The 16554-nt window shown below is 34.8% G+C and overlaps 3 protein-coding genes and 1 long non-coding RNA gene across 7 annotated transcripts; 2 read left to right on the top strand and 2 right to left on the bottom strand.

Annotated features, from left to right (window-relative positions):
* Window positions 1-691: 691 nt before the first annotated feature.
* LOC149517676 (uncharacterized) lies at window positions 692-1829 on the bottom strand. Its single transcript, XR_016344152.1, has 4 exons — window positions 1689-1829; window positions 1328-1375; window positions 1078-1132; window positions 692-979 (listed from the first exon to the last, which is right to left on the bottom strand). It is a non-coding gene; the product is annotated as an uncharacterized LOC149517676 (long non-coding RNA).
* LOC111278191 (RNA polymerase II C-terminal domain phosphatase-like 1) lies at window positions 1097-8890 on the top strand. 4 transcript variants are annotated; one of them, XM_022864751.2, is made up of 17 exons: window positions 1097-1812; window positions 2650-3120; window positions 3333-3543; window positions 3661-3818; window positions 3946-4016; window positions 4167-4272; window positions 4403-4486; window positions 4686-5270; window positions 5387-5450; window positions 5833-5963; window positions 6091-6144; window positions 6340-6436; window positions 7032-7267; window positions 7368-7451; window positions 7767-7832; window positions 7931-8004; window positions 8102-8890. In XM_022864751.2, the coding sequence occupies exons 1-17, from the start codon at window positions 1486-1488 to the stop codon at window positions 8208-8210; spliced, it is 2928 nt and encodes a 975-aa protein (XP_022720486.2). In that variant the 5' UTR covers window positions 1097-1485; the 3' UTR covers window positions 8211-8890. The 4 variants fall into 4 exon arrangements, 2 of the variants coding, with proteins under 2 accessions (XP_022720486.2, XP_022720487.2); XR_002688754.2 differs by lacking the exons at window positions 7368-7451; window positions 7767-7832; window positions 7931-8004; window positions 8102-8890 and adding exons at window positions 6576-6698; window positions 6806-6896 and having other exon boundaries at window positions 7032-7166; XR_002688753.2 differs by lacking the exons at window positions 7368-7451; window positions 7767-7832; window positions 7931-8004; window positions 8102-8890 and adding exons at window positions 6576-6698; window positions 6783-6896 and having other exon boundaries at window positions 7032-7166.
* Window positions 8891-9274: 384 nt separating this feature from the next.
* Window positions 9275-11814, top strand: LOC111278192 (clathrin light chain 2-like). Its single transcript, XM_022864754.2, has 3 exons — window positions 9275-9751; window positions 10921-11074; window positions 11157-11814. Exons 1-3 carry the CDS (start codon window positions 9366-9368, stop codon window positions 11607-11609), a joined length of 993 nt encoding a protein of 330 aa, XP_022720489.2. The 5' UTR covers window positions 9275-9365; the 3' UTR covers window positions 11610-11814.
* Window positions 11815-12515: 701 nt separating this feature from the next.
* Window positions 12516-15849, bottom strand: LOC111278650 (cold-responsive protein kinase 1-like). Its single transcript, XM_022865276.2, has 7 exons — window positions 15724-15849; window positions 15402-15547; window positions 14742-14854; window positions 14297-14507; window positions 13908-14145; window positions 13066-13216; window positions 12516-12975 (listed from the first exon to the last, which is right to left on the bottom strand). Exons 2-7 carry the CDS (start codon window positions 15475-15477, stop codon window positions 12652-12654), a joined length of 1113 nt encoding a protein of 370 aa, XP_022721011.2. The 5' UTR covers window positions 15478-15547; window positions 15724-15849; the 3' UTR covers window positions 12516-12651.
* Between the last annotated feature and the right edge of the window lie 705 nt (window positions 15850-16554).

Genomic DNA, 16554 nt, shown 5'->3' with positions numbered 1-16554 from the left:
AAATTGAATTCTATAATCTTATTAATTTTGTATATTGAACTGATATAATTTGGATAAAATTATATCATATAAAAATTTAATTTAAATTTTGATTAAATTTTAAAAATTTATTATTTATATTTTATTTTTAAAAAAATCAAATCCAATCTAAATCATTATCAACTCTAATATTAAATAGTAAAGGAAGAGGCTTATTATGGGCATTTAATGATTATAAAAGCCCGTAATAAAGCATTTACAAGTGATAATAATATATAAGACCGAACTTAATCATAGGTTTTTTATTTTCAACCAAAATTATCATAATTTTTTTATTTATTTTGAGAGAAAATATATAAAAATTATTTCCCTAATTAAAAAATATATAATTAAATCAAATACTGAATATAAATTTAGCTATAGTTTTAGTTTATCGGATTTGTTATCATAATTTGACAAATTGTAAGGAGTTGGTGGTGTTTCTAAGCAGGTAAATGATGGTTAATCCAAACCAGATGGAGAAGAAGAGAAGGATTGCTAACTAATTAAAGTTTTCAATAACCAAAATTTTTTTTCATATATATAGATAAAGAATCTTCAGTGTAAAATTAATTTAAATTTTCATATATTTTTATTAATAAAATTATTGAATTTTATTCATTATTATTTAACCATTTATTTGATAATAATAAATTTCATCATTAATACATATTAAAAAATTTATTTTCAATTGAAATAATAATATATTTACAGTTAATTTAAAAGTTTACAGAAATTACGAAACTCTAGGCAAAGAAGAGCGGTCAAAAGACCGAATCTATAACGACAGCCATATAAGCGGCTAACCAATAGGAACCCGCCACATAAAGCATCGAGCAAGTTAACCTAACCCTAAATTAAAAAAATATCATTAAACTCCACGAAATTTATCCTTATCTTCACTTACGTCCCTCCCGGGTGGTATCTTTCGGTTTTTTCCCCACCACGTCATCGTACGATACTGAAAAGGTAAAATTAGAAATCAGCCCCTCCCCAGCACTGACGCATATAATTGTTTAATATTATGGAACAAATACGCAATAAAGTACTATTTATGACCTATCGCTTTCTGGATCTAGGGTTTTCTCGTTTCTTCATCACCAAAAGGCAAACCCTACAAAAGCCATTGATTTTTTTTTCTGGGGAAAATTAGAAAAAGAACATCGAAAATCAACAAATCAATCGAGAAAAAAAGAGGCCATCCATTATTAGGGTTTTTCAAAATTTTTTTTGAGATCAAACAGCCACAAAAAGCACAGATCTACGTAAACAAATCTGACCAAAAGGAAAGTGAAACCCTAAATTTTACCTTTGATCCTTCAAATTGATCTTTGTTTATTGTTATTGAACTTGCAATCTGCAAAAAAATCTGGTCAAATCTAAAGAGAATCGAATCGATCGAAACAACTTGTAAAAACTTTATTTTTGTGTTGTTGTTGATGACAAGAAGTTGAGGATCTGAATCTGATGATGAGTATGTACAAATCGGTTGTGTATCAAGGGGAGGAGGTGTTAGGGGAGGTGGAGATTTATCCACAACAACAACAACAGCTAAGGGAAGAAGAAGATGGGTGGAAATTTATGGTGGTGGAAGAAGAAATGAAGGAAATCAGAATAGGACATATGACGCAAGGCAGTGAGAGATGTCCGCCACTGGCAGTGCTACATACCATTGCTTGTAGTGGGATTTGCTTCAAAATGGAATCATCAAAGGACAACAACTACTCTTCTTCCTCTTCTCAGGACACGCCTCCGCTTCATGTTTTGCACTCCGAATGTATCAGAGACAACAAGGTATAGCCCCACCAATTGCCCATCAACTTGAACAAAACCCAGAAAAAAAATAAGATAAAATAAAACGAGGGAAATAATAAGTTGAAAAAATAATGTTAAAATGGCACAGAATCTACTAATTTACTGAACTTTTTACTGGACAGATTTATTACAGGACCCCAACTTTGAAATTTAGACGATTTTTGCAGAACCCATATCCGTGTAAAAATGCATCCTGTTAGAGAACTATGAATTTCAATGAACCAGTTGTAGCTCCTGATTTTGTGAGAACTGTCTGAACTGAAATGCATGAACTACTGGAACTATGAGAATTTTGACAATTTTGCTGAAGTTGCTGATGCCCTAATTTTGATGACTGTCTGAAACTTTTGTTTTAGTACAGAAAAGAAAATATGAACTGGTTTTTTGGGAATTATGATGTTCTTGATTATTAATTTATCCATAATTTTAGTTAATCCATGGACTGTATGTACCGTAAAATGTGAACTCATGAACTGTTAAAGAGTTTTCTCAACTTCATTTAATCTGCCCTGAAAACTTGAGCTGAACCGTTTGAAGTCTTATCCCTGAATTTGTTAAGGTGGGTACCATTTAACGGGAAATCTCTGAATACACCTTTAGGTTTTTATGGATGCTTGTCTTGTAATTGTAGCTGTTAGCCTGTTATCTTTAACAAAGTTTGTGCTTTGATGATGAACTTTACCTGGATTATATCTTACAGTTTCAGAGTTAAATTTCTGATGATATTTATGCAACTTCATTTTTATCAGATAATGTTTTTCTTTTCTTACTGGAATTTTTGTGAGAATTGATGGTGATGTTATTTGGTGCTTCCAGACTGCAGTAATGCCTATGGGAGATTATGAGCTCCATTTGGTTGCAATGTATTCTAGGAACAGTGACAGACCCTGTTTCTGGGGATTCAATGTGGCAAAGGGACTCTATGATTCTTGTGTTGTCATGCTGAACCTAAGATGTCTTGGAATTGTATTTGATCTGGATGAAACTCTGATTGTTGCAAATACAATGCGCTCGTTTGAGGACAGAATAGAGGCTTTGCAGCGAAAAATAAACACCGAGGTTGATCCACAACGCATGGCGGGTATGGTAGCAGAGGTTAAGCGTTATCAGGATGATAAGGCCATATTAAAGCAGTATGCAGAGAATGACCAGGTTGTTGAAAATGGGAAGGTGATCAAGATTCAGTCAGAGGTTGTTCCAGCCTTGTCTGATAATCACCAACCTATTATTCGACCTCTCATTCGGTTACAAGAGAAAAACATTATTCTGACACGCATCAATCCACAGGTATAGATTTCTCAATTCCGGTAAAGATATTTAGTATATTGTTCAGTTGTTCTTTTCTTGTGCATGTGATGGTTAAATGCTGCCTTATTCCATCCTGTAAATGAGGAACTGTTTGGATTTTAGGCAGTTATTCATGTAGAGAATTTTTCATGTTCTCTTATGGTTATTATTGATGAACAAATAGCATTAATTTACTTTATATTTTCCCTTAGATTCGTGATACTAGTGTTCTTGTGAGATTGAGACCTGCATGGGAGGATCTTCGAAGCTACTTGACTGCAAGAGGGCGAAAACGGTTTGAGGTTTATGTTTGTACAATGGCTGAAAGGGATTATGCTTTGGAAATGTGGAGGCTTCTTGATCCCGAGTCGAATTTGATAAATTCAAAAGAATTATTGGATCGTATTGTCTGTGTCAATTCTGGTAAGCTATTTATGAGGAAAGCTGATTTATATGCCTAGCTTGCAATATGATCTGTTTTCACTCTGAAATGGTTCACTTCTTGGTTGTTTTGTACTAATTAATTTTTTGTATCAATAGGTTCCAGGAAATCATTATTTAATGTCTTTCAAGATGGAATATGCCATCCAAAAATGGCATTGGTTATTGATGATCGCTTAAAAGTTTGGGATGAGAAAGATCAACCTCGTGTGCATGTTGTTCCAGCATTTGCCCCATACTACGCTCCTCAAGCTGAAGTATGCATGATGTGAAATTGGCTTCTCTCTTTATGAGCATTTGATGATAGTATACATGAGCAATTTAAGTATTAGTTTCCAACATCATTTTGGCAGCATGCACTTATTGTAACTCTTTACATTGTAGGCAAATAATACCATTCCAGTTTTATGCGTTGCAAGAAATGTTGCTTGCAATGTTAGAGGCGGGTTTTTCAGGTAATAACACTAAAAATCCTTATAATTTTTATTTGTATACACACGGCATAACCTTGTCAGTCTTAAAATGCAAGATTGGGAGATTCAATTGGTTTTATTTTTTTATTGCTTCTAAAATTTTCATGAAATAACCCTGGAAATTGATGACAGAGAATTTGATGAAGGCCTTTTACAAAAAATACCTGAAATTTCATATGAAGATGATATCAAAGATATTCCTTCATCTCCCGATGTGGGAAACTATTTGGTCTCTGAGGTTAGTCATGACAGCTTTTTCCTTTCCTTTAATTCTCATTGGCCTTGGTTGTAATACATATGGGTTATAAATCATTCTTGCTATTGCTACTTTGCTCCTTGTTCCTCACTAAATTTGCTATATTTCTCAGGATGACCCTTCTGCTTCAAATGGAAACAAAGATCCACTTTTATTTGATGGTATGGCAGATGCTGAGGTTGAAAGAAGACTAAAGGTAATCAAGGTGTTTAGGCTTTTTTGATCCATGATACTAGGCTGATGCATTTTACCCTTTTTTTCTCCAGGGGCCTTTTAATTATTTCAGATAGTTCTGATTTTTATTTTACAAGTATTGTCACTTTTTGAGTTTGTTTTTATCTATGTTTGGGTTGAATTTAAAACTTCGTTCATTTTCATTTCCTTGTTTCATCCAGGAGGCAATTTCAGCTGCATCAACAGTTTCTTCAGCAGCCATTAACCTAGATCCAAGGCTCACCCCTTCTCTTCAGTTCACCACTCCGTCTTCTAGTTCAGTTCCACTGCCAGCAGCTGCTCAACCATCAATGGTGTCGTTTCCAAACATGCAGTTTCCTCATACAGCTCACACGATTAAACCGGTGGCTCCTGTTGTGGCCCCAGAACCAAGCTTGCAAAGTTCCCCGGCTAGAGAAGAAGGTGAGGTTCCAGAATCTGAATTGGATCCTGATACGAGGAGGCGGCTTCTGATATTGCAACATGGGCAAGATACAAGAGATCACACACCTCCTGAACCTGCATTTCCCCCTGTAAGACCTACAATGCAAGTTCCAGTTCCACGGGCTCAATCACGCGGAAGTTGGTTTTCTGCAGAGGAGGAGATGAGCCCTCGGCAACTGAACCGAGCAGTTCCCAAAGAATTTCCTTTAGATTCTGAGCGAATGCATATTGAGAAACATCGACATCCACCATTTTTCCCCAAGGTTGAGAGTTCTATTCCATCTGATAGACTTCTTCGTGAAAATCAAAGATTATCAAAAGAGGTAATTGTTCTTTTTGGCGGTCTGGTGTGTAGCCGTGATTTCTTTGCTAAAGTGAAAGGTTAAAGTTACCTCTTCCTGGTGAAACTTAATTATCTTAGAACATAATTCATTTGCAGGCACTTCATAGAGATGATCGGTTGGGGTTAAACCATACACCGTCTAGTTATCATTCTATTTCAGGTGAGCTGAAGCTATTAGTTGCACATTGAAATGAATGCTGCAATTCATTTTATTTAATGGGCCCTTGTTATTGTTGGTACTCAGAGGTTTAATTTAACTGCAAATTTCAGACTTTTATTGCCATTACTGATATTATTCTTTTTATTTTACCTCAATTCTCATCTTGTTTTTTCCCATAACTTGAATTTTCTTTTCAATGGAAGTTCGTAGATTAGTACCTTCTTTTCTGATATGTAATTTTTGTAAGTTTTTGAGCACAATGAGTTATTTATAGCTTTGTTATTTTTGTCCTTTTGTTCAGTTTGAATGATTGTAGTTGCTATATCTATTTTTTATTTTTGGTGTTTGATTTTGTTATATTTGGGGTGTTCTACATTTTAAGGTGAGGAGATAACCCTGAGTCGATCATCATCTAGTCACAAGGATCTTGACTTTGAATCTGGACGAACTGTTCCGAGTGGAGAAACTCCAGCTGAAGTTTTACAGGATATTGCAATGAAATGTGGAGCCAAGGTAATTTGGAAGTAATTTGTATTATTTGGGTTAGATCATAACGTTTGTCTACAAATATCATATACCCATATGTTTCACCTTAGTATATATTCCTACTGCTTCTAAATTTTGTTTCTAAAACTTGTAGGTGGAATTCAGACCAGCTTTGGTTGCTAGCCTCGACCTGCAATTCTCCATTGAGGTTTCATAAACTCTTTGACTTGTAAATTAGTTTTTACTTTTTCATGCTATGACCTTTTCACGCACAACTAATTTGGGGTTTTATTTAAAGTTCTGATTCTTATTATTACTATTTTTGGGTTTGGTTTCTTTTGGTATTTCTAAATTTGAGATGGAGACATCCTCCTTTGCTTATCCTGTTTCTTGCCTGTGGTAGGCTTGGTTTGCTGGGGAGAAAATTGGTGAAGGAATTGGCAGAACAAGAAGAGAAGCCCAACGTCAGGCTGCTGAGGATTCTATAAAAAACTTGGCTAGTAATATGTCTTACTATTTTTGTTCCTTGTTGCATCATTCTGTTGTTATCTACATGTGTATTTTGCCCTATATCTGAATTTGACAGGTTGAGATCCTCTCTAACGCTTTTTTGACTAATAATAATAATCAATGCACCAGTGCAAAACTTAAAAGTGATATTACACATCAATCTCTGCTTTACTGAACTTTCTGATATAAACTCGATACAAAGAGGGAAGACAGTGAAAACAACTACTTCAAAGAATACCATATTTTCCAGTAGTAAGAGCAAATGCATTTAATTTTTTTTTCCTTTAAAGTATGTATTATGCCAACCTCATAAATACTCATGGTAATAATCTACAGAAGAAAATTGCTTGATGGCTCAGGTTCACCAAACTGAATAAGAAATATCTGGCACAGAACTCATGTCACTAGATTGTGAGCTTTTCAGGCTTGTGATTAAGCCAAGTTGAACTGGTTATGTTTCTGTTTCATCTCAGAGGAATGTCTTGTTGGCATGTTTATTTTTTTCACTGTACATTGATTCATTCAGGCTCTCTTCTTGCAGTGTTTTTTTGGAGCAATTCTGACTCCCTTATAATTTGCTTACAGATACATATTTGTCACGTATTAAGCCCGATGCTGGGTCTGCACAAGGGGATGTAAGTAGGTTGCTCAACACAAACGACAATGGCTTTCTTGGTAATGTGAATTCATCTGGGAACCAGCCATCGTCTAGAGAAGAATCTATGTCGTTCTCAACTGCATCAGAACCATCTAGGCTTATTGATCCAAGGGTGGAAGGCTCCAAGAAATCTATTGGTTCAGTCATTGCGCTTAAAGAATTAGTGAGATGGGAACTCATTAGTTATTTTAGTCTTCAAAATGTTCAACTACTATCTCTGGTGTAATCTTTAGTTTGGATTATGATATGTGGTTTGTTTACAGTGCATGATGGAAGGCCTTGCTGTAGCTTTTCAACCGCAGCCTCCTTCATCTAATCCATTGCAGAAAGATGAAGTATACGCACAGGTTTGCATTTAACAGATCCTTTTATTCTTTATGGTCAAGTGCAAGAATAGTTTTTTTAGCTAATGAGGAACAGAGAAACGACAAAGAACCATAAACGTGAACTAAGTGCTTTTAGAGCCTGAATTAAGTGATCTCTGAATTCGTTGGGGATCCCCTATTACATAAAACTCTTCAATCATTACTTGGTGTGGCAGTAAAAGAAAGGATAAGGTCATTTTTCAGATGTAGAAGCAAAATTCATCTTCTGACTTTTTAATAATATTTATTTTTCTCCCTTGATTATAACAGTTTGTCCATTCTGGTTTTATGGTTTAGGTTGAAATAGATGGGAAGGTTTTAGGGAAAGGGATTGGGTTCACATGGGAAGAGGCTAAGATGCAGGTATATTTTTGTTATATTTATATTCAAACTTTTATTTTGTGTGACTTGTTTTATTTCTTACTGTATAACGTCATGCTCTTTTTTCTCCTCCTCCTTAGGCTGCTGAAAAGGCCCTTGGAAGTCTAAGATCAATGCTTGGTCAATTTCCTCAGAAACGTCAGGGTTCTCCAAGGTGGGTGATCTTACTTGTACTCTTACCTGTGCGGAAAACATATTTGTTGCTCCATTTACATCACCTTATTTGGTGTATTATTGGTTATATGGACAAGGTCATTCCAAGGTATGCAAAGTAAACGGCTAAAGCCAGAGTTTCCACGAGTTATGCAGCGGATGCCCTCTTCTGGTAGATATCCCAAGAATGCTCCTCCAGTTCCTTGAAGACCTAAAGGCCTTCCAGTAGACTTCTCATTTTATAGTGTAGCAGCTGTTGTGACATCTGTACAGTACACAACATAGACAATGGGTGAGGGCTGTTGAGACCTGAAACCCAAGTTGACTGTTAACTTCAGTGTTTCTTGCATAACGTGTCTGAAGCCCCCAACAGAGGAGATGTCATGGTTTAAATTCTCCAGAAAGCACGAGGGAGATGTTTTACCGGATTTGCATTCACCGTCTTATCCTTGCCTCGAGGAATTCATTCAGTTCAGACAGATGATAAATTTGGTAATGTAATGGTTTTTCTCCTCAAAATGCTTAAACAGTCCACAAGGTGGCAATTGCAAAGGGAGGCGTCCCATAGCCCTCTGCATTGTTATTTGGTTGATGCTGCTACTACCAAATTCTTGGTGGAAGTTGGTTATTTACTTGTAGGATTAGCGGGACACAGGCACTAATGGAAGGCAAGGCAAGGCACAGCTTCTTCCTGTTGTTTACCACACAACAGTCAACAGTGCTTACTAACCATAGCCTGTTTTTTACCATAGAGCCTGAGACCCAACTAACTGGTTTGCTATTTCTGTCTATTCGTGAGGGAATTACACTTGGAAACCAGAGTCTGACAATGGTGAAATTTGCTTAGTTGACTGAGCTGATGTAATGGCAATTTTTGGCTTTTCTCATCTTCTCAGATGCTTCATCCAAAGATGTTGGGTTTGCCTTTTGCTTTAATTTCTCCCGAAATCTCGAATTAGAAGAGAGAAAATCCAAATGATCCACCCTGCAATGAAATTTCACTAAACAGTTAAAATTTTTGCCAATTTTTAATGATTTTCCCAGAATAAACAGCTCTTCTTTCTTTGTTTTCCTTTCCTTTGGATTGGATGGAAAATCAATTTGGAATATTCAGAGTATGACGTAGTTCCTATCATGAAAACATAGGGCCACCAAAAAAGACCCGAAACGTCGTCGTTTAGCTTCTAGTAATAAAAAACTTGTTCCTGACAAAATCAAGTCCCTTCCCGTCCCCGTTAGGTATATAGAAAGTCAAAAATAAAGAAACGAAAGGAAATTGAAAGAAAGCAAACTGTCTCACAAAAAAAAAAAAAAACCTTAAAATCTCCGTTTCAGTTCCTTTCTCTACTTTCTTGGAGAAAAATGGCGTCCTTTGAGGCGTACGGTATGGAAGGAGAAGAGATTCACGCTGCTGCTAATAATCATCCTTTCGAAGTTGACGACGAGAGCAACTCCAATTTCGGCTCTTACTCCAACTTCACCGACAACCAGCAATTCCCGCCGGATGGTGATGACGTCGCGGTGGATCACGTGACTTCCTCTCCTGATATCTTCGGCTTCGGATCCTCCGATCCAACCCCCGCCTACTCGCAATCTCCTTTCGATACTACGATTCCTGTCGAGAACGGGAGTGGAACCAATGGATTTGGTGTTGGACATGACGACGTCTTCACTTCCGATGGACCGGTGCTTCCTCCTCCTACTGAGATGGAGCCTGAGGAAGGCTTCGTTCTTCGCGAGTGGCGGCGGTCAGTAGTAGTAATTTCTTTCTCCATATGCTTGATTTGTTGGCTTTTCTTGTGTGGATTTGACCAGATCTGTTGATTTAGCAATTATTATCAGCTTAGATCTATGGTGCTTTTGAATCTTCTACGTAATTTTTTCCTGTTGCATTGGTTGAACTAAGTTTAACTCTAATTCAAATTTGTTAATGATCCCTTCGTGCTTTCAGATCTGCCTTGGTTTTAACTATTGCGGCAATTAGCTTGTTGTTTTGCTAGATTTTTTTTTATCGTTTCATTTATGTTATTTATGAAGTTCAGATTTGTTGATCTCTCTTGTTAAGGAATTTATTGAAGTTCATTAATGTTACTGACATTATATAATGACACTACAAAGTCACTCCTTTGTTGATCTGATCCTTGAAATTTCTCAAATACTTGATATCATATTCTTTTGTTTCAGAATCCTTTTCATAGCTGTTTGGCATTATAGTTTTATGACATTACCGAACTCTTCCTTGCTTTTAGTTTTTTATTGAGTTTTGTCTTCAAAGTCTATGAACTTATAAGTACTTTATCCTATGCCAAGCTAATTTTGATATTGTTAAGATTTTGTTGGTTTATATGAAATAAGTCCCCTATAATATTGCCTCTACTTATGCTGATTTTCATAGAGGAGGTTACTTTGTGTATCTATACTAGGTGTATAAGCGAAGCCTTTCTTTTCTTTGCTCTTTCTATATGGATGTATTTGGTACACAAGATTATGATAAAATAAGATAAGATGATATTACAAGTAAGATTAGATTAAATAATGCCATCTTAACTTGTATTTGATGCGTGCAAGAATTAAGATAGAATAATTTATTTATTGATCAAAATTATTTTTGCTCAAAAAATTATCCTTTCTCAAAGTTTATATAATTTAAATTATTGATGTAATTTTTAAAGGTATAATAGGATATGTAAGTTTAATTTCATGGATTAAAAATAATACTTTCCACTTTGGGAGGATTGAATCATCTTATACCAAGAGGATGATTAATCTTCTTGTAATCCTATCTCCGTCTTTAGATACAAACCAAACATAATATATAATGATTATTATTCTATCTTGTTCATCATCCTATGCACTAAACATGACTTGTATGTATTGTGTTACCTTTTAGTTGTTGATATTGGTTTTGTTGCTGCAGTCAAAATGCCATTCTACTTGAGGAGAAGGAGAAGAAGGAGAAAGAGTTGAGGAACCAGATTATTGAAGAAGCTGAGGAGTATAAGCGAGCATTCTATGAGAAAAGGGAAAAAACCATTGAGACCAATAAAACTAATAACAGAGAAAGAGAAAAGGTAATATTTCCAACAAAATGTCATATTCATGCATATGTTTGCGCTGCTATATCTTAACGATGGTATTTTGGGCTTGGGGCAGTTGTACTTGGCTAACCAAGAGAAGTTCCATAAGACTGCGGATAAACAGTATTGGACTGCGATAGCAGAACTCATTCCTCGTGAGGTTCCAAATATTGAGAAGAAAAGAGGCAAGAAGGAACAAGAGAAGAAACCATCAATAACTGTCATCCAGGGACCGAAGCCTGGAAAACCGACTGACCTTTCACGAATGCGGCATATTCTTGTGAAGCTGAAGCATGCACCCCCACCTCACATGATTCCTCCCCCACCTGCTCCGGCAAAGGATGGTAAAGATGGAAAAGATGCCAAAACCGGAAAAGATGCTGCTTCAAATGGAGCTACATCTGCAGAAAAAGGGGCACCTGCTTCATCCACAAAAGATGCCACCATAAATGGTTCTGCACCTGAACAAGATGCTACTGCTGCTGAGGACCAACCCGCTACGGAACCAGGGGCAACATCAACAGCCTAATCCCTTACAATACATTTACCATGGTTTTTTTTAGCCCCATTCATTTTATTTACCTCAAGATTTTGATTTTTTATTGCATCCCATATTACCATGGTATTTTCCTCACAAGTATTTAGTACCATTACTAGACCCTATTCTTAATTGGGTTTTGAAACATTTCATGAGATTGGATTCCAAATGTCATCATTTTATTTTGCTTACTGAATTAACATTGTGGACCTGCGTTGCTGAGTACCAAAAATGTGCTATTAATTGTTATAAATTACCAAAAACTGTGGGTTTTGTTGCTTTTCTGTATAACCAAAAGCCCGTGCTAACGAATTTCTTGGAAAATGGATTTTGCTGCTGTTGTAAATATCAACGCAATCAGTCTAGTTGGAACGCACAACAGCCAAACAACCGTAAGTGTCGACACCGACTTTTCGGTTCGTATTTGCCATTTCGTCAAACAATATTTTCACTCTTCCGTGGCATTAGTATTAGGAAATTTTTTTTCAAACAAACGGCGTTTATTATTCAAACAATAATCGTCCATTTATGTCGAGACACCTCGTTGAAAAGTCATTGGAGACCGTTATTGGAGGCTTGGCATTGATTTTGAGATTTTCAATCAGAATTGCGTCGTGGGGGCAGATAATCTATCTGAGAGCCTTTTTAGCTTATGCCTGTTTGAAAGTATGAAGATATCCTTCTTGATTATAGCAAGTGCGAGGGTAGTATGGTAATCCAATTTGAAAACATAAGAACCTACCAAATTGTTAAAATTTTCTTATTTTCATTATGATTTGATTTGAATTTTAAGAAAGCAAATCACACTTGCCCGGTGAGTGACAAACTGACAGACACACACACTACTTTCACTAAAATCTTCCTTTTTTTTAAAATTTTATTTTATGAATTTTAAAATAATAATAATAATAATAATCATAAACAAGAAAAAATTGCAAATTACATCATTTTTTTATGTAAAAAAAATGCAACATTATGCCCTCTTTGTCATCGACACTTTACAGCCAAAAAGAGGAAAAAAACACTTGAATCTTCACCTGGGGGTCACATGAGTGATTGTGACGGGAACAGAACTTATCTGATAGCTGGTGGATTCAGCAGATGATTGGATCGACTTCTTACTTGAAGACGCCTCCCCGTCTTGAAAGAATCCTGGAGCCGTGAGTACTTTCTCGTTCAGCCGAATGTTTCTTGCTAGCATTTCAATAACCTGGCTCATTAGAGGCCTTCGGTTGGCTGCTGCTTGGGTGCAGAAAAATGCTACTTTAATATACCTAAGAACTGCTTCCTCTGGGAATTCTCCAAGCTCAGGATCCACCAGCTCCAGGAGTTTAACTTCTTCATAAAGTTGCCATGCCTATTGAAGCAAACCAAATGAGATATTGAGCTGAACATGTTGAAGAATGATACAGCAGTGTAAATCAGATAAACAAACATAATCGCGTACCCATTCCAGGAGGAACTTGTCCATTCCTCCCAAGTTTGCCTTCGAGCTGTTTCTGCCACTAATTATTTCGAGTACAAGGACACCATAACTATAAACATCAGCCTTCATGGTTAACTGACCACCCAAAGCATATTCTGGGGCCAAATAACCACTGCATAGAATAAAGCAATCATGAGTCATTACCATTTCCTTTTTACTCATTATACACAATTGATTTTAGAACATCGGTTTCATCCAAAAACAAACACCTTAAAAAAAAATCCTATTACTTGTGCAGTGTTCTTTCATGCTTTCAGTTCCTATTAGAGCAACTTGGCCTGAACTCTAAGGGGAATAGGATACTTGATGATTTTATATCCAAAGAAGGGTTTAATGAAGCTCCACAGTAGCTCATCTTTTCCTAGTCCAGTAATAGTTTATCTTCTTTGACAACAACTATGAATTCAGCTATATGCCTACAACATGCTTATTAAGAAACCATACAAATCAAATGCACATCCTATTTTCTTTTCAAATATAAACTTTTCTTCTGCTCTATCATATTTACAGTATTTATTGTTTCTCTCAAAGGATTTCTTCACATGTATCCAATGCTTATTATACGGACTGAATGTCTGTTTCAAGCTGCTGAAGGCATGCACCTTATACATCAACTATGAAAGCATCTTCAATTGCAAAGACAATCACTAAGTTGATTGGGATCTTTATCTGCTACCTAGTGTATAATTTCTCTAAGGAGTCTATATTCTACAACAGGACAGAAAGCCCCAAACGAAAAAAAAAAAAAAGCCGAAAAAAGTCTCTAACGTCGAACAAGAGCAAAGAAGGAAGCAGTGACATACGTTGTTCCAGCTATTCTGGTGCTAATGTGAGTGATATCATCCGGAAATAGTTTAGCCAACCCAAAATCTCCAATTTTTGGGTTAAAGTCTTTGTCAAGAAGTATGTTACTAGATTTGATGTCTCTATGAACTATACGTGGGACAAGTTCTTCATGAAGAAATGCAAGACCCTTAGCAATACCCATACAAATAGCAGATCTTTTGCTCCAGTCCAATTTGATATTTGTAATCCTTTTATCTGCAAAAGAAAAGGAAATAAAAATGATAGTTCAGCCTTCCCTTCACAGTGACACAAACACAAAAAGAATGTATTGAAGGAAGGGGGTAGCTACCAATTATTAAGTTAAGACCTGGTCACAATTCAAACAAAAACTTCAGAACAATCTTACCTAACAAAATTTTATCAAGACTCTTATTTTCTACGTACTCGTAGACCAATATCCGACTTGTTCCTTGAACACAGCACCCGATCAGCTCAACAAGGTTTGGATGCTTGACATTTGATATAGTATTGATCTCTGTCAAAAATTCACGCACTCCCTGCTTTGATTGGGCAGCAAGTGTCTTCACAGCAACTTCAGTTCCATCTTTCAGAACTCCCTAACAGCATTGCAATATAGCTAATTGTTATTACATTAAAAAAAAGAGAGTTATTATCAGAATGCAAAACATTAATGAATTCACAAGTGAATGCTAGAATGTTAGAATCCCCTATTTTATTGCTTGAATGAAAATCATCAGTGTCTGATCTTAATTGATTGTATGGGACATGGTTGACTCTAAGAACCAAGAAAAATCAAACCAAATCTCCAGCATCAGCTAAATCAAAAGCACCTTGTAAACAGTTCCAAACCCTCCACGTCCTATTTTATTGCTTGAATGAAAATCATCTGTGGCTGTTCTTAACTGATTGTATGAGAAGTGGTTGACTCTCCGAAGCAATTGCTCTGCCAAACAAAACAAAACAAGACAATGTTTCAGAACAAACTATATTACAATACTTCAAACAAGTAATAAATCCAAATTCAACGACTTCAAGGTCATGTTTGGCACTCAAGATTATGATAGGATAGAATAAGATGATATTATGAATAGGATTAGATTAAATAATGTCATACTATTTTGTGTTTGATATATGTAAAGGTTAGGATAGGATAATTTATTCATTTGTCAAAATTATCTTTCTTCAAAATTTATTCAATTTAAATTATTGATATAATTTTTAAGAGTATAATTGGGTAAGTAAATTTATTCTCATGAATTAAAAATAATCCTCTCTACTCGGGGATGATTGAATAATCCTATGCCAAGAGGATATTAATCCTCCTTACAATCCCTATCCCTCTCCGTAAATACAAATCAAACATGATATAAGATGATTATTATCATATCCTATCAATAATACTATGTATCAAAAATGACCTAAAGTTCTAAAATTTACATAATATTGTAAAAGAAAATTAAAAAAAAAAGAGGGTTTAAGAGAATCCTCACCGTCTATACCGCCGGTGGCCTGAGCAGTGGTCCGTCTCCGGTGAACAATTGATCCACCAAAACAACCGCAACTCATATCTTTCTCTGCAATATCTCACTCCTACCTCTCACAGATCACATCATTTACGCCTTTGCAAGTATCAAAGCTATCGTTTGCAAGTATATTCAGATCAAATCAACAAAAAAGTAATAAAAAAAAAGCAATTTTAACTTAAAACAAGTTTGAAAACTTAAAAAATAAAGTTAAATCTAAAGAAAATTGCCAATCATCACCATCTCACTAAAATCAAACGATTCAGAAACAGAAAATGCAATTAATTACCTCGAGTAAAGAGATCGTATGAGATTGGAAGAGAGAAAATGAAATTTCTTGGATTTGGTTTAAGGAGGTGAGAAACCAGAATCGGTCAGGAGTTAGAATTTTTGGTTATGTATTTTTAGTTTACTGAGCAAAAATCAACAAAGAAAGCGACCGTTTTTTTTTTTTTTTTCAATTTTAGCGCCTATTTTTGTATGCTTTTTTTATTACTATAATTATTTACAATTATTGGTTCAGGAAATCATAATTAGGATTTAGGACAGATTATTTTATTTGTTAATCACTGGTTATTAGACGTTAAAGGGTTGGTAACTCATTTAAATTTTAAGGTTGGATTAAGCGTTGAGAGGATTTATATAAAATATTAAAATTTGTTAAACAAATTTTGACATAAAATTTATATTTATTTAAATTTAAAAAAAAGTCTTAAATAAAAAAATTACAGTTTAAAGTTGATTCGGTCTATTCGAATAAAATATTATATTTATATAAATACATATGTTAATTTTAATTTTTTAATTTTTTTATATAAATTAAATTTAATTAATGAATTTAATATTTATTTTTTAAATTTTAATCTAATATGAAAAATTTTTGAAACCTTAATTATTGAATCGAATCAATTTTAAATAAATATATAAATTATTAATATTAAATATAAATTCGATTCTAATACAATTGATTCAACTCATAAACATTTTTATTAATTACATATGCAACATTTTTATGCATTTTTTTATTATATTTTAAGAAATTTTTATATTTTTACTTAAAATTATGTTAATTTTATAATAGTTTTAATTGATTAACGGTTTTTTCTTGAAATCAAAAGAA

Source organism: Durio zibethinus, chromosome 8 (genome assembly GCF_047325235.1).
Source record: "Durio zibethinus cultivar Kanyao isolate XHJ-2024 chromosome 8, ASM4732523v1, whole genome shotgun sequence".
NCBI lineage: Eukaryota > Viridiplantae > Streptophyta > Magnoliopsida > Malvales > Malvaceae > Durio > Durio zibethinus.
Note: the sequence above shows the minus strand (reverse complement) of the source record. Positions and strands in the feature narration are given on the sequence as shown.

Coding starts and splice junctions, on each gene's coding strand:
- LOC111278191 (XM_022864751.2), top strand. CDS start 1,486: ATGATGAGTATGTACAAATCGGTTGTGTATCAAGGGGAGGAGGTGTTA. Junction 5,271..5,386: donor ATCAAAGATTATCAAAAGAG/GTAATTGTTCTT, acceptor ATTCATTTGCAG/GCACTTCATAGAGATGATCG. Junction 6,145..6,339: donor ACCTGCAATTCTCCATTGAG/GTTTCATAAACT, acceptor TGCCTGTGGTAG/GCTTGGTTTGCTGGGGAGAA.
- LOC111278192 (XM_022864754.2), top strand. CDS start 9,366: ATGGCGTCCTTTGAGGCGTACGGTATGGAAGGAGAAGAGATTCACGCT. Junction 9,752..10,920: donor GTTCTTCGCGAGTGGCGGCG/GTCAGTAGTAGT, acceptor TTGTTGCTGCAG/TCAAAATGCCATTCTACTTG. Junction 11,075..11,156: donor ATAACAGAGAAAGAGAAAAG/GTAATATTTCCA, acceptor GGCTTGGGGCAG/TTGTACTTGGCTAACCAAGA.
- LOC111278650 (XM_022865276.2), bottom strand. CDS start 15,477: ATGAGTTGCGGTTGTTTTGGTGGATCAATTGTTCACCGGAGACGGACC. Junction 14,855..15,401: donor GGCCACCGGCGGTATAGACG/GTGAGGATTCTC, acceptor TTTGTTTGGCAG/AGCAATTGCTTCGGAGAGTC. Junction 14,146..14,296: donor TCTTGATAAAATTTTGTTAG/GTAAGATTGTTC, acceptor TTTCTTTTGCAG/ATAAAAGGATTACAAATATC.